This window comes from Phascolarctos cinereus, unplaced genomic scaffold, assembly GCF_003287225.1.
Source record: "Phascolarctos cinereus isolate Bilbo 61053 unplaced genomic scaffold, phaCin_HiC Scaffold_9;HRSCAF=440, whole genome shotgun sequence".
In the NCBI taxonomy this organism is placed as follows: domain Eukaryota; kingdom Metazoa; phylum Chordata; class Mammalia; order Diprotodontia; family Phascolarctidae; genus Phascolarctos; species Phascolarctos cinereus.
The window spans coordinates 9,990,318-10,006,751 of NW_027556402.1; the positions used below are offsets into that span (position 1 = coordinate 9,990,318).

The 16,434-nt window shown below is 43.6% G+C and overlaps 1 protein-coding gene across 2 annotated transcripts in view; it reads left to right on the forward strand.

Annotated features, from left to right (window-relative positions):
- Nucleotides 1-9,070, forward strand: part of AFG2A (AAA ATPase AFG2A) — a 233,662-nt gene extending 224,592 nt beyond the window's left edge. For both annotated transcript variants that reach the window (XM_021008252.2, XM_021008250.2), the window contains exon 16: nucleotides 8,719-9,070. In XM_021008252.2, the coding sequence (XP_020863911.1) occupies nucleotides 8,719-8,892 (174 nt within the window). In that variant the 3' untranslated portion in view covers nucleotides 8,893-9,070. The remainder of the gene's footprint in view (nucleotides 1-8,718) is intronic.
- Nucleotides 9,071-16,434: the final 7,364 nt, after the last annotated feature.

Here is a 16,434-nt window from a genome sequence, read left to right on the forward strand (position 1 = left end):
GGTGGTGGAGGGACTAGAGAAAGCTTCCACAGTATCTTCCTGTCAGAGACAGTGAGCAGCTCACGTGGCCCAGCGGCTTCTTTCTAAATAAGTTAGTTGAAAATTCCAGACCCAATCTGTAATTCGAATTCATCCATTCATTCAACCATGCTTTTTCCTTGGGAGGGAACTTTGACCACAGGAACATTCGGCTGAATTCTCTTATCGCTGAAATGGTTCCTCCTGACCTTGGCTGGTTTTAAATGTGGTGGCGGGGAGGTGATGAGACCGTCTGGTCCCTGGGCCATATCATAGAAAGCCACATGGCCAGTCAGTGTTCAGTAACTGTGAAGGAAGAAGGGAAGGCCCCATGTCCGTCGTGGAGTTTTCTTGCTGACAATGGGTTTGCCATTGGCAAACTTTCCTGAAAAAGACTCTGTCTTTCTAAAGCACAGGACAAGACAGATGCATTGTCTTAACCTCCCTGGGCCTCCATTTTCTTGTCTGTAGAAGAGGGGAATGGGGCGAGGACCTGATGGTCTCTGGGGTCCGGTCCCTACCACCTTTAGAACTCTAATTGTGTAACTGGCTGACCCTTGAAGTCTCATTCCAGAGCTAAGTTCCTCTCATTCCAGGGCTAGATTCCTCTATGATATCTCTCTGATGACCAGGGAAACAGCCTTCTAAAAGTAATGCCTTTAGAAAGGTTCTCTAGCCTCGGACAGGAATGTTGAAGAGCTGAGTTCAAGTGTCAGGTCTGGCATTTGCAAATTGTAATGCTGGGTCTGTTTCTTCACCAGTGAAAGAGCTAGTACAACCAACCTCCCATTACTGTAGCCCCGAAATTTGTATGAGGGAGCACTTTTTAAACATGAAAATGAGTCTTGGCCCCATTTTAGAGCCTGCTAGACTGACTGTCATGATTCACTTCAGACTGTCTGACTCTTTCTTATCATGTATATTTTTAGAATTTTATACCTGAAAGTGCTGTCCTTCTCACTCTGCAGAATGTCAGTGCATCAGTATTGCTTGCTGTCAAATATAAATCTAACCTTTGTTTCAAAAAGCCTTTCTGCACAAGGGTTATGGAAACTCTTACCGGCTTTTTAAGAACAGAGACAATATTGATAAAAGGAGTTTGTCCTGTCATTTGGGGTCAATTGAAAAAATGTCTAGCTGTGAGTTTGGGAGAAGAGGGTGTGTTTTACCTGGAGCACAAACTTCTTCCTCATTAGGGCTATCGTACAGTGATAACAAAACCCTAGGGAATTTTATGAACAGATTAGGAGAAACTAGCAAAGAGTGTATATTCTGGAAAGACTCTTTCCTGTGTTTACTGAAGAAAAGACAAAGAAAAAGTAGTAATATTGAGAAGAAATATGATGGAAATTCCTTAGAGACTTTAATCAGTATCTGGACTGGGTTTTCAGACAAGTAATATGGCATCTACTACTTTATGGAGGGCGTGAGGTGACTCTAGCAGTCATGTGGGTCATAGGAAAAATGTTGCATGGTTATACAGATGTTATTGCCAATTCTGTTTGTGAATAAATTGTTAACAAATTACCATTGCTTAATGAACCAAAGAAACTTCCTTCCTTAAGGAGTAATGACTCTTACTTTTCTATATTTAAATAAAAACTAAAATGATTGGAAAAGTACAATTTATTACCAAGTAGAATTGATAATAGATATAACTATTCACAGTATTTTGCATAAGGTAAATGTCACTGTCAGAGTCGTTTCAGTCCTGTCTGACTCTTCGTGACCCCATTTGGAGTTTTCTTGGTAAAGATACTATCCTGGTTTGCCATTTCCTTTTCCAGCTGAGGAAACTGAGGCAAACAGGGGTAAAGGACTTGCCCAGGGTCACCCAGCTAGTAAGTGTCTGAGGCTGAATTTGAACTCAGGCCTTCCTGACTCCAGGCCAGGCACTCTATCCACTGGGCCACCTCGCTGCCCCTATTTATATTAATAACTAACCCTAACCCTAATAGCTATATTAATAACTAAAGTCTTTATTCTCCTGTGAGGACCTTTGTATATTAGAAGTTTCTTTCCCCTTCCCTGTTACATCTAGACAGCATTTCGCATGTTAAGTCCAGGAGGAAATAACACATAAACACTGTATGAGGCTTTGAGCCCTCATCTGAGAGTGTTCCCCAGGGCCCTCTCTGGCTATTTGAAAAGGCATAGCAGCCTGGGAAGATTCATGCTCATTGTTAGGAACTCTGAAAGTGTTTATTGACCCTTGTACTTTGCTTTTACCCCCACTGCCCACTGAGAGGGTCTCCCCCTGCGCTTCCAAGAATAACCTCAGAGATAAAGTATCCATGGGTGTCCCTGGGCCTCCGCACACCTGGCATCAGGGAAAACCTTTGACACCCCCTTCCCGACCATCCTTGAGTCCATCGGGGAGGATGCCATGACCGGACTCTTGTCTTCCTCGACTACTCCCTGCAGGCAGAGATCACATGGCGCCTCTCTGGGGAGCACGGGGAGAAGCAGAGAACATGAGCAGTCCAGGGACCTCTGACAAGAGGAGGGAGCCACCCTAACACACATCAGAGGAGGAGCTTGTTCTGTGCGGAAGGGGAAAGCTTGGAAGCAGCCAGACCCTCCCCCCAAATTCAAACATGGATTTGCTCCCATCTCCTGCCTTCCTGAGATAGCCATGGGCTGTCTCAGAGTGATGATGACATGAAGCATAGCATTTATATTTTAAGAATGTTTTTATTTTATTTTTTCTCAGTTACATGTAAAAAACATTTTAAACATTTTTTATAATCTATAAATTAAAACTTATTTTATATTTATAACTTATAGATTAAAATTTATTTTACTGTAATTTATTAAAATTTTTTTATAACTTATAAATTATTTTCTATTTATAACTTACAAATTAGGTTATTTTATATTTATAGCATATAAATTAAAATTTTCAAATCTCCTAATTTGTAAATTGCCTTTTATAATTTGTAAAAAAAATTTACATTTACAATTATAATTTTTAATAATTTTTGAGTTCCAAATTCCCTCCCTCACTCTTTTACCTCCCTCCTCATCAAGAAGGCAAACAATTTGGCATAGATTACACATGTGCAGTCATGTAAAACATATTTTAAAGTATGCTTAGATTTGCAAAGAATAGCATTTATATTGTGCTGTAGGTTTACAAAGTGCTTTATAAATATTGTCTCTTGATCCTCACTACAACCCTGGGAAGTAGGTGCTATTATTATCCTCATTTTACAGATGAGGAAACTGAGGCAAACAGCGGTAAAGTGACATCCTTAGAGGGTCACAAAGCTAGTAAGTGTCTGAGGTCAGATCTGAACTCAGGACTTGCTAACTCCGGGTGCAATGCTCTTTCCACCTCAGTGCCTAGAATGTTCTTAGAATATAAATCTTGTGGGACACCTATGTCGTGTACACTTTTCCTCTTGCAGGTGACACATAATCACTCTTCTAAAGAGGCCTGTGCCACCAAGCGCAGGACCTCGGTGGCAGTGAATGCTCCCTGAGTCAGCCTCCAGGTTCTGCCCCAGACTCTCATCCCTTCTCTTTCTGTAAGCGTACCTGGTCACCGGGTTGTCAGTGCATCACCTCCTGTGAAGGACTGCTCTCTGCTTAAAGCCAGCCCTTGTTTCTCTCCCGAGCTTAAGTCACACACCACCATCTATTAGATGGACATCCAGTAATCAGCGAAGATGCACCATGTCCAAAGCAGAACTTGTCTTCTCTTGTCTTCCAGACCTCATCTTTACTCCCAAGGGCACCAACACTCTTTCATTCAGTCTGGCCTTTCAGTCTTCCTTGGCTCCACCTGGCCGTGTGCAGTTACCTCTCCTGAGTCCATTGCCTTCTCTGCACTCATACGATCTCCCCTAGCCCAGGGCCTCACCCTCTCCACCTGGGCTCCCTCAATCTCCTCATCGGTCCCCCTGCCTCAGGGATCTCCCGCTCAGCTGCCAGAGGGATGTGTCCGCTGTAATTCCCCAGCTCAGTTTAAATCAGGCGGGTGCCTTATTGCCTTTAGGGTCCAGTGCAAATCTCTCTTTCAGGCATTTAGAGTTTTTCGTGACCTGGCTCCAGCCTCGTTACATAGGGCTTCCTTCCACACTCTCTGAAGCCCAGCCACCTCGGTCTTCTTCCTATTCCTCACACATGGCATTTCCTTGCCCTCAAGAAACTGACATTCTATAGGGAAAGGGAATGTTTGCCAGACAAGTATGTAGAAAACAGGCAAAATAAATGCAAGATAAATGTTCTCCCGTTTCTCGTAGGCTGTTCCCCAGGCCGGGACTGCACATTTTCCTTTTCGCATAGAGAGTTTAGGTGGCACAGCCCTGGAGTCAGGAGGACCTAAGTTCAAATCCAGCCTCAGACACATACTAGCTTTGTGACCCTGGGCAAGTCACTTCACCCCAATTGCCTCAAAAAGAACATATGGTTCATTTCAAAGTTGATCCTAACTACCACCTCCTACCTGTTCTACACACAAATACATTGAGGCAGCATGGTGGCTCAGTGGATAGAGCACCAGGCCTCAAGTGAGGAGAAACTGAGTTCAAATCTGGCTTTGCATACTTAATAGTTGTGTGGCCCTGGACAAATCACCTAAACTTCCTGTGCCTCAGTTTCCTTGTCTGTCAAATGGGGGTCATAACAGCACCTACCTCCCAGAGTTTCCGTAGGGATCCATTGAGAGCCGTGTAAAGGGCTTAGCAAACCTTAAAATGATGCCTAAATGCTTCCTGTCATTATGGTTAGGCCTTTCCTGATTCTTTCTGCAGCCCCAAATGGTCTTGTATTGATTTTTGTTTTTTGGCTAGGCAGTGGGGTTAAGTGACTCGCCCAGGCTCACACAGCTAGTGAGTGTTATGTGTCTGAGGCCAGATTTGAACTCAGGTCCTCCTGACTCCAGGGCTGGTGCTCTATCCCCTGTGCCACCTAGCTGCCCCTTGTGTTGATTTGGTCTGTATCTTCCATATGTTTGTTTTATGTTTGTACGTGTTCTCTTCCCCTGTGCAATGTCTGTTCCTCGAGGGCAAGGATGGCTCCATTTTTGTCTCTGTATCACCAGTGTTGGCTCTAGCTCTGTGGTCCTACGATCCTAGCAGGGAAGAGGAGTGGAACATGCATTTATTAAGCACCTACTGCATGGTGGGCACTGCTGAGCACTTTACAAATACTGTCTCCTGTGATCCTCACAACCCTAGGATGTGGGTGCTGTTATTACCCCCATTTTACAGAGGAGGAAACTGAGGCAGGCAGAGATAAGCTGATTCGTCCATGGTCACACAGCCAGTAAGTTTCTCAGGCTGGATTTGACTTGGGCCTTGCCGACTCCAAATCTAGAGCTTTATCCACGGCACCTCCAGCTGTCACTACCACCTTTCCACTTGTCCTGTCCCCTTTCTCATCATCCTCCCTGTAATTGTAAGTACCGTTTTGCATTAGAATTGTTTGTCTGTTATCATATAGTGGGACAAAATACTCCCATCCTGCTGCACCCAGTGAGGCTCAGCCAGGACCAGGCGCAGCAGCCGTCCTCCCTGGGACACTCTGGGGACTTACTGTCAGGAATCTCCAAGTTGGCAGAGACTTCAGAGAAGTCAGAAGAAGGCTCCCCCCACCCCCATCATTCCCAATAGGTGGTCGGTCACGCAGCCCTTGGTTAAGGGAACACGCTTCCCATCCCGTCGTCTGAAAGTTGTCCCATCCTCAAGCCTAAATCTCCTCCCTCCGACTCACTCCTCCTGGTTCTGCTCTCCGGGGCCAAGCAGAGCCTGGCGGATCCTCCCCTGGGGCTCACGCCCTCATCTCCCTACCCTGTGCCAGGGAGGGACGCTTGTCATGCGGCACAGGCAGAAGTAAGCTCCCCTCTCTGTGCTCCCCATACACCCCATCTCCCATCCCCTGCGATCTCCAAGGGCATCCGGAGCAGAGACGTGGGAAGAACTCAGCAAGCGACTGGGCAGGCTTCAGGCTATGACTTCTCCCAGCTTTTCCCTCTGTCTGCCGTATAACTTAAGAAAAGGTGTACTCTAGGGTGCCCGTGTCTTACGGGCTCATATTGTGCTTATTAGATTTATAACTTACAGCGTCAGCTCTCGTGTTTGTGGCACTCTTTGAGGCAGAAGGCGTGGATAATACTATCCTCATTTCTCCAGAAAGGAAACTGACCCAGTGATTCTGAGTGATTTCCCCAGGACTGCTCAGCAAGTAAGTGGGAGGGATTGGATTTGAACCCAGGGCTTTGAGCTGAAGCCCTGCCCAAATGCCAGGAGGGTGCGACGTGGCTCTTTTGTTTAGAAGGCTCCTCTGTTCTTTCGGGCTGTTCAGTTCGAAGATTTCCTTTGTTCCATTTCATAAAGGAGGAGATTATGGGCAAGAATGGAAGTTTCTGCTGACTTGAGGGCCCCTGCTCCTTCGTGACTGTGATGCGGGGGCTGTTCGAAGGGTCCTCACGAGCCCTGCGGCTTTGGCTGGCTCCAGGCCTTGAGCTCCCTGTAAAGTCGGCTCATCACCATTCCTGAGCAGGGCTAGATTTCCAGGGCGGTGATAACCTTCTCTGTTTGTTAGAGGGGCCCAGGCCTCCCGGGTGTATTGTGGTGACTTAACAAAGCCTTCCAAATCCCTGCATGTTTTTGTATGAAAGCCCCCTGAACGCATGGCTAAAGCCCCTGAAATCGGAGGCGCATCCTGGACAGCCATCGGCCCGCCTGGGCTGGGTAGCTCTTTCAGCAAGTGAACAAACAGAGGAAATCTGCTGAATAGCTGGACAAGTGGCTTTCATTTACAAACACTGGGCACCATCGCTCCCCAGCCCTGCTTAGCCTGCTGCCCTCGAAATCACAATCCCTTTTCATCCCACCAACCCCTTTCACCCACCGGCTTCCGCCCTCTGAAGGCCAGTGAGCTGAAAAATGCATTTCAGGACGAGGAGACCTTCCCCTTCTTCCTCTCCTGTTGTCTCCAGCCACTGGGCTCCTTCTATCCCCCACCCCCACCCCTTTCTCCTCTCTGAATTGATTGTCCAGCTTTGCTTCCTCTGAAGAGCTTAATGGAACAACTGGCCTGTGTGAGCTGAGATTCTCAAGGCCAAAACTGGCTTGATACAATCCTCACAAGGAAATCCTTTTAGATTTATGTAACAGCTCAGGAGCTGAGGGACAGATGGAAAATCTAGAACCCAAGAAAGAGAGGGGATGGATGCCAGGTCCTTTTAGGGATGACTTATGTCTCTAAAGAACCTGGAATGAGAAGCAAAGTAGCCTCTTGGATTGGGGCCTTTGAACATCTCTGAGGCCCACACCCTGAGGCCCCACACACTACTCAAGTAGAGCCCAGAGCCAGGATTCCCTTTTACTCTCCTGACAAAGGAGCATTGATTTTTGAGTGCAGAAAGTCATTAAGTATAACCATTCCCCAACTGATGGGCATCCCCGCCATTTCCAGTTCTTTGCCACCACAAAGAGAGCTGCTATAAATATTTTAGAACATATAGGTTATTTTCCTTTTTCCCTAATCATCTTGTGAAATAGACCAAGTAGTGGCATTGCTGGGTCAAAGGGTATAGTCAGTTTAATAACTCTTTGGGCATAATTCCAGATTAACTCTCCCAGCAAGAGCTGGATCAGTTCACAGTTCCACCAACAGTGAATTAGTGTCCCAATTTTTCCACATCCCCTCCGACATTTGTTGTTTTCCCTTTCAATTGTTTTAGCCAATCTGGTAGGTGTAAAATGATATCTCTAAGTTGTTTTAATTTGCATTTCTCTAATTAATAATGATTTGGATTTTTTCATATGACTATAAATTGTTTTGATTTCTGTTCAGATCCTTTGACCATTTATCAGTTGGGGAATGACTCATATTCTTATAGATTTAACAAAATTCTTCATATATTTGAGATATAAAACCTTTGTCTAAGAATCTGTCTATAAAAATTTTCCCCCAATTTTCTGCTTTCCTTCTGATCTTGGCTATATTTGTTTTGTTTGTGCAAAAATGTTTTAATTTAATGTAATTGAAATTATCCACTTTACACCTCCCACTGCTTTTTATCTCTTGTTTATTCACAAATTATTCTCCTATCCAAAAGTCAGATAGGTAATATTTTGCATGTTCTTCAGACTTTCTTATAATATCTCTCTTTATATCTAGGTCATGTATCCATTTTGACCTTATCTTGGGAAATGGTGTAAAATATTGGTCTATGCCCAATTTCTGCCATACTGCTTTTGCTTTCCCAACAATTTTTTTTACCAAATAATTAATTCATATCCCCCAAACTTAAGTCTTTACACTTGTATAAAGTGTATCTAGGTATGTAAATGTAGGCCTTCATTTATAAGTGAGGAAACAGAAGCCAAGAGAGGTGAAGCCACTTACTGAGGGTCTCACAGGCAGTGGCTGGCATCTCAGGGATAGATCCAGGGGACCTCCGACTCCAAATGCAAAATGGCCCCAGACATTAACAGCTGTCATTTACACAATGCCCTAAGGTTTGCAAAGTGCTTTATACATATGATCTCATTTTATCTTCACTACATCCCCTGAAAATATTTTCCATTTCAACCCATTTTACAGTCAGGGAAACTGAGTTAGAGCTTAAAGTGACTTCTCAGGATCACACTGATAGTAAGTGTCTGAGAATGGATTTGAACTCAGGTCTTCCTGACTCCAGGTAGCAAATAAGTGATTTTCTTTCTCACTTCTGTTCATTTGCAGATCACAGCAGTCTGTTCAGAAGCAGGCCTCCTTGCTCTAGAAGAAGATATACAAGCCAAATGTATCTTGAAAAGGCACTTTGCAGAGGCCCTGAACATCGTGACCCCAAGAATTCCCGAGTCTATGAGGCATTTTTACGCAGATTATCATAAGAATGGACTGCACAAATGCTGAGAATATAATAGCCCTAATGTAGTCTGTTCAGACATTTTTCTGAAAGAAAAGTGAATTTCCTATGTGCAGCGTGGCTTGAGGTGGCCGGAGCGTTCCTTACTGCAAGTGGAATGTCTGGAATCCACTTGGGTGGAATTGAGAGGCTGCAGACCCTCCAATAAAGCAGAGAGAAAAGGTTTGGGTCGTGTGAGTTCAGTGGAAAGAGCTGGGGACTGGGTTTTACAGTGAACTTTTGTGCTTTGTTCAAGTCTTCTGGTTTCAGCCAGACTTTGATCTAGAAATACTTGCCGATATTTTCACAGATGCGTTGGCATCAGCAGCTTGTGAACCTTGTCTTCTTCCCCTGTCCCTTGAGCTAGGAATCCTTCTTCCCTTCTAATACAAGGGAAGAACTAAGTTCAAAGCTCACCTTTGCCACTTATCTGCTGTGTGACCCTGGGCAAGCCAGTTGATCTCCTGAGCCTCAAATTCCCCATCTGTAAAATGGTTTGGACACATTGGACACCCTTCTGATCCTCATCTTCTCCTTGGAGAGCCCTTCACTTTCTGGAAAGCAGAGCTCAAGGGCTACCATCCTACATACCCTTTCTTAAGCCTCCCATTTTGAGCCCTCTCTGATTCTTGAAAGGCCTTTATATTTCATCATGTATACTTTGTATTCACTTATAAATGCATAGATATAGATATATTATAAATGCAGATATATGCATGTATATACATAGGTGTGTGCATTTATGTATGTAAATGCATATATATACATATAAATCTGCATATATACGTATATAGACTCTGTGTGTGTGTGGTGTGTGAGAGAGAGAGAGAGAGAGAGAGAGAGAGAGAGAGCTAGGTGGCTCAGTAGATACAGCACTAGTCCTGGAGTCTCATCTTCCTGACTTCAAATCTGGACTCGACTAGCTATGTGACCCTGGGCAAGTCACTTAACTTTGTTTGCCTAGGTTTCCTCATCTGTAAAATGAGTTGGAGAAGGAAATGGCAAACAACTCCACTGTCTTTGCCAAGAAAACCCCAAATGGGGTCATGAAGAGTCGGACACAATTGAAATGACTGAATAACAATAACCATTTGTTGAACCGAATTAAATCGAATGGTATTCACACCAAGGAAAGCACCAGTGTCATGGGAGTTTCATGAATGGTATGCTAAAACATGCTTCCAGATCCGTGATTTATGCTGTCCGGAGAAGATGCCAGACAGGCTTGCCAAGCATGCAGTGTCCTTGGCCAGAGATGGATTTGGCCAGATCACAGCCAACATTTCCAATCGGCCTTCACCATCTTGACCCACCAGTGCCTAGAGCAAAGAAAGGCACGAGGCTTGGTTTTGCTGGCAAATATGGCCCCCTTTCATTGTGTACAAAGTGGGATGAGGAGGCCTTTTGCTTTGTGGCCCTTCTTTGGGCAGTCTTCTTAGATAAATCGGGTACCATCAGTAAGTGCTATCTATGATTTCCATGGCTGGTGAACTTTTTTTAGCTCAAAGGTATTGCTATAAAATGTAATCATGCCGAATCTCCTTAATATGAACCCTTAGCTCATTGCTTACCTTCATGGTCAGTAACCACACTGGCTACAGGTGTGGAAACCAGAGCTCTTTGTTTCCTTCCGAGTTCAAAGCCAGCAACCCAGGGTCAGTCTTAGTGACTCTTTACAAGTTCCCAAAAAGGGGAGAAGACAGGGGCACGTTAGGAAAAAAAATTAATTCCTAGAAGAAAAAAAAAAAGGAAGTTGACCCTGAAATACCTAATTATGGGCTAGACTTGTTAAGTTTGCTTTGGCGGATAAGGTAATATGGGTGTATTTCTTAAGTGTTTCCACCTTCGCCCGCCTCTCAGAAAAATTTTGAAATTATGTTTCCGGGCCCACTCTTAAATGTGCCAAGGGAGTGCCCGGGATTTATTGGCATTTGGGTAAATGAAGCTTCCAAAATAATCCTCATTTTAAAATTAGAGTGGGTTTTTTTTAAACACTTCCCTTTTGGAGAATTGATGAAGAAAATTGTGAGAAGGGTAGCATTTGAAAGCTGACTTTGGGGACATTACGAGGGCTGACACAAACCATCCTCGTTCTGTGTCTCAGGGGTACCACCAAGCCAACAGTATCTGTGTATCCCAAAGGGCCAGGAGCGCTTCCATTCATTCCCAAGCTCATCCCCAATGCATCAGAAGCCAGGAGGAATGCTAGAGTTGGTCATGGGAGGGCGGGGGGGAAGGGAAGTTTCTATAGGAAGATTTTTTTAAGCCTCAAGAAATTGATTTTCGGGGAAAGGTTTGAAGCTGGGGAGATGTGCCTTTATAGGTGAATGGATTTAGGAATCTGTAGGCCAATATTTCCGAATCCTCAGAGGTTTAATCCAAAAGATTGATTTCTGACTGAGATTAACCAGACTTTAGGAGTATTTTGGCCTATTTCCAGTCCACAGAATGCACAGATTTAGACATCAAAGGGACTGTTGAGTAAAACTAGTCCAACCTCATTATTTTATGGATGTGGAAACTGAGGCCCGTAGAGGGTAAAGTGACTTTTCAAAGTCACACAAAGTGAGTAGCAGAGCCAGGATTTGGACCCAGCCTGGTACAGAGGAAAAGGGAATAGACTTAGGGCTGAAGTATCTGGGTTTGAATTCCAACTCTACCCCCTACTCGCTGTGCAGCTTTGAGCAAGCCCCTTCCCCTTCCTGAGCCTCATTTTTTCTCATTTATAAAATGAAGCCCTTGGTCTAGAAGGCTCTGAGATCCTTCCCCACTGAGCTATGAGTCTGTTATGCTTGGACCTCACACCCGGGGCTCTTGCCATGACCCCACGCTGTAGCACACCTCTCTGGATTGATCTGGAGCTATCTAATGCCATCGCTATGGGTGGTGCAGCATCTCCTTCCCTGACTATCTATTAAAATAGCACAACACGCTCTTGGGTGGTTTGAAGTTGTCCTGGCTGGAAGTCACCTTCGGGTCAATATCGTGTGATGTGTACAAACAGACCTGCTGTAGGGCCATGGGCAAGGCCTGAAAAGAGGCAGATGGCATCAATGACAATTCACTCCAGGGCTATTCCATTGTCAGTCCTAAACTCCTCTGCATATGGATTTACTGTAAGCGACTTCCTGGTAAGAAGATCACACAACGAATCCTAGAGGAACCCAGTACTCCCAAGTATGATCCCAGCAAATGCCCAAGTAGGAAACATGAGTCAGTAACCATCCATGAGGTAGCCCTTCCATCCACTCCTGGACTGCACCAGAAGTAAGCTTGGGGTCACTTGGTGAAAGTCAGCATGAACTCCACTAAATGGGCCCGAAGCCCATGGGCACACTAAATGTGGATACGCCATTGGGATCCGATGACAGCACCAGTTCTGGCAATCGGGTTTGAAATCGATGGGATCTTGCCCTTAGCCTGTCAGGACAGAAGGCAGCAGGGGACAGAGCCAGGCCCCAGTCACTGCAGGGAGCGCGAGCCTGGTTGGGTGCTTCCGAGAAGCGGGAGCCGCAGTAAGAAATGGTAAACTCAGCACCGCGTCACCCGTGCCAGGGACCATGCCGGAGGCCAAGAACAACACCAGCCCCAACATCCACATGGAGCTTTGGCAGGGTCTCACCAGGGATTGGGACCCACTTGGAATTTGGGATTTTGTGAGGAAAAAGATAAAGAGATGGACAAAAGCCAGCAGCAGCACCCTAGATTAAATAGAGTCAGAACCCAAGGATCCGTACTATATAGAGGGGTAGGATCAAACAGCCGCAGTGGATGGAGCCTGGCCCTTTCACAAAGCCCCAAGCCAGGAACGGAGGCAGGAAATCGAAGTAAACACCTAATGGGGTCATGAAATACTTTGGATTATGAGAAGGTGAAGAAGAGATAATTCCGCAAGGGCAGATGGGGCATGGCTTAGCCATAAGAACTATAATACATGAAGCCAGAGATTTTTTTTAAAAATGAGCTTAGAATTCTGGAGGAAAAAATGGAAAAGAGCCTTTTTGTATGTACACACACACTCTCTGACTCTCTGTCTCTGTCTCTCTGTCTCTGTCTCTCTCTCTCTCTCTCTCATTCACTCACTCAGACACCTGTTGCCCTTCCCGGGAGGGGCAAGGCAAAAATGGAAAAGCAGCAGGAAAGCCTGTTAGCTCCTGTGGCCTTCCATGAGGGGCAGGCCAAAAGCCCAAGAAGGGCCCAGCTTAGAACTGATGATGGAAAATATTAATCATACAGTGTACATCCTGAAAAATAGAATGGAGCAAACATCTCAGTGTCCCCATGAGTGTGGCAGGGGCAATGTTCTGACCCCCTGTGCCTGTCAGGTTAGAGGTATTGGGACCTTCCTTGAGACTTGGTTGGTTCAAAGGACCAAAGGCTCGGGCCGTCAATGTCCCTTCCTCAGGGCCAAGTCCCGAAGCCAGGAGAAGCTTCAGGGACACGGTCCTCAGTTTCTGGTTCACGACGGATGACTCGGGCAAGGGAGTTTAGTCCAGCTGAATCAACTTGAGGGGTCTTCAGTGCCTGTCCTTGCTACATGTAATTCCGCTATAGTTAAGTAAATCTCTCTTTCTCAACGGCTGAATGACTCACAAGTATTTCACTTTGTTCCGATATCAAGCCTAGACTGCAAAGGGGCTGACCTAAGTCAGGTCCAGCTAGGAACTCATGAGACAACAAGAAACATTGGAACAAAGTCAAAAGATTGAAAAAATAGCAAAGAAATGTAAGTTATCCACCATCAACAGCAGCTAATCTGGAAAACAAGTCAAGGAGAAAGAATTTTAGAATTATCAGAATCCTGGAAAAATGTGACCAAATGAAAACTCAAAACTCTACATTCCATATTTTAAGAGATCATAAAAGAAAACTGCTTGGATCTGTTTCAGCCAAAGGACAAAGTGAAAAAAAGAATCCAGCAATCGTTTCATGAAAGAAACCCCAAAACGAAATCACCTAGGATCATCATTGCTAAAATCGAAAGCTTTCAAATAAAGCAAATATCCCAATCTCTCTCTCTCTCTCAAGTATGTATGCATACATATATACATATTATATATATATATATATATATATATGTATATATATATATATATATATATATATATATGTGTGTGTGTATTATATGTGTGTATGTGAGGATCCCATAAGACTGTTGCAACTACAATAAGGAAGAGAAAATCTTGGGATGCAATATTTCAAAAGACAAAAAAAAATAAAAGGCTTATAACCAAGAATAACCTGTCCTGCAGAACTGAGTATTACCTTGGGATGAGCAGGGGGATGTTCGGGAATGGCCCTTTAGTAAAAGAAGAGAACTTTTAAACATTCCTGATGAAAAGATCAGACCTACGTAGCAAGTTTAAAATAAAAGTGCAACAGTCAAAAGAAACCTGGACGGTTTAAAAAAAACTTAAGTAATTGGAAGGGTCTAGCTATGATGAGATGCTTATATTCTAATTGGGATAAAGAGAGGGATATCTCCCAAGATCACTGAGGGAGTTAATTAACATACAGAGGACCTGGGGGTAGTATTGCTGCTAGTGAGGGTAAAGGGAAGAAATAAACACTAGAGAAGAGATGAAAGAAGAGGAGGAAAATATTTTTCTTATAATTATATACATAAAAGGAATATACAAATGTGGAGCAAAGAGTAGACAAAAGGAATCTCATGACCTTCACTTTTATCTGAATAGGAAAAAGGTACTAATACACAAATACATGCAAAAAAAAAAATAGAAATACATCAAACTCAACTAGAGAAAGGCAGAAGTGGACTTGAAAAAAGAAGGTAGAGGTGGGGAGGGAATAGTCACATACAAGACAAATTTCAACCCAAGCATGGGTCCTAAAGGAAGAATTAAAAAGTGAAAAAGAAAGTAAGAACTAGAGGTGGTGAGCCAGGATGTGGTGAAGAGAGGAAAGGCAGAAGAGCAGGAACAGACCACTTCTGTTGTAGATTTTTCTGCCTCCGTCATCAAGTGAAGAAGAAAAATATAATATGATATAATAAAGAGAGACATACAATTGAAAATCATAACCATAAACACAGTATAAAAGAAGAGAATGTATTAGAAAGCAGATACCAGCAATGTGTTGTTTGCAAGAAAAACACATGAAACATGAAGGGTCACACAGTTAAAATGAGAGGGGTTTAATTTGTTATATCTCAGGAGAATTCAAAAAAGAGAGTAGCAATTTTGATCAGTAAAAATAGATATGGTTAAAAGAGATCAGCAGAAAGCCTACATTATACCTGAAAGTACCACAGATAATAAAAGAGTATCAATACTTGCCATATAATAATAATGAAGGTACCTATTGCCAAGGGATAGTTTTGAAGTCCAGAGACAGTCCAGACGTACGTGGCCAGGAGGGGAATGAAGGCAGGCAAAAAATAGGAAACTCTAAGAGAGATTTACCAAAGGGAGAAGGAAAGGGGGCAGAGAGGGTTAAAAGGGGATTTATCAGAATAATCAGGCCGCTGGGGTAGTAGGCAATTCCAGGGGGAGGAGGCTGTAGCAGCACTTTTTTTTTTTACAGCAAAGAATTGGAATCAAAGTGGGTGCATTTATAATAATTAATAATGATAAGAAGAACAAAAAGCTGATTTTACTTTAAGGTTTACAAAGTGCTTTACAAATATTTCCTTTGATCATCACAACAGCCCTGGGAGGTAGGTACTATTATTATCCCCATTTTCTAGATGAGGCAGAGGTTAAGTGACTTGCACAGGGTCAGACAGCTAGTAAGTGGCTGAGGCCATATTTGACTCAGGTCCTCCTGACTCTGGAGCCCTATGCATCGAGCCATCGAGCTGCCCCATTACTGAGCATTAGTAGTAACAAAAGGGACAGATTCAAGGGAACCTGGGAAGATTTCCATAAACTGATAGAAAGTAAAGTAGAGCCAGGGCTACATTATACAAATTGTAACTGTAGCATTGTGATGAGAAATACTTGTGAAAGAACCATGATTACGGCAATGACCAATCGCAGCTCCTGGAGGCTGGCAGTGATTCATGCTTCCCCTTTCCTGGCCAGAGGTGCAGAGCAAGTCATTCATTTTCAGACATGGCCGATGCATGGATTTGTTTTGTTTGATCTTTGCAAAGGAGGGATTTTTGTGAGGTGGGAGGTGGCGGCAGATGGGAGGAATTATGGGGGTATAATGGTTGTAATCTTTGGGAAAAAAAAACTTGGGAAAAATAGACCATCATTAAAAAAATTTTTTTAACTTACACCAATAAGAACAGAATGAAATTCAGAAGAGGACAGAGACATGGAGTACCATGTTGAAACTACTATGTTAAATTTAATATATACATTTTCTTGGAAACAAAAAATAAGCTGTATGTAATCAAGTTTCATAATGTCCAATACAGTCCTTTTTCTGGTTGTCACAAACAAGGGAATGTTTGTGTCTGTTGATGCTTGTCAAATTCATAATTATGAGAAAGAAAAATTAAATAAAAAACAGAAAAGAATGTAAAGCCAAAAGAAGAGAGTTATCTTGAAAAAAGCCAAAACAAAATAAACAAACAAACAATT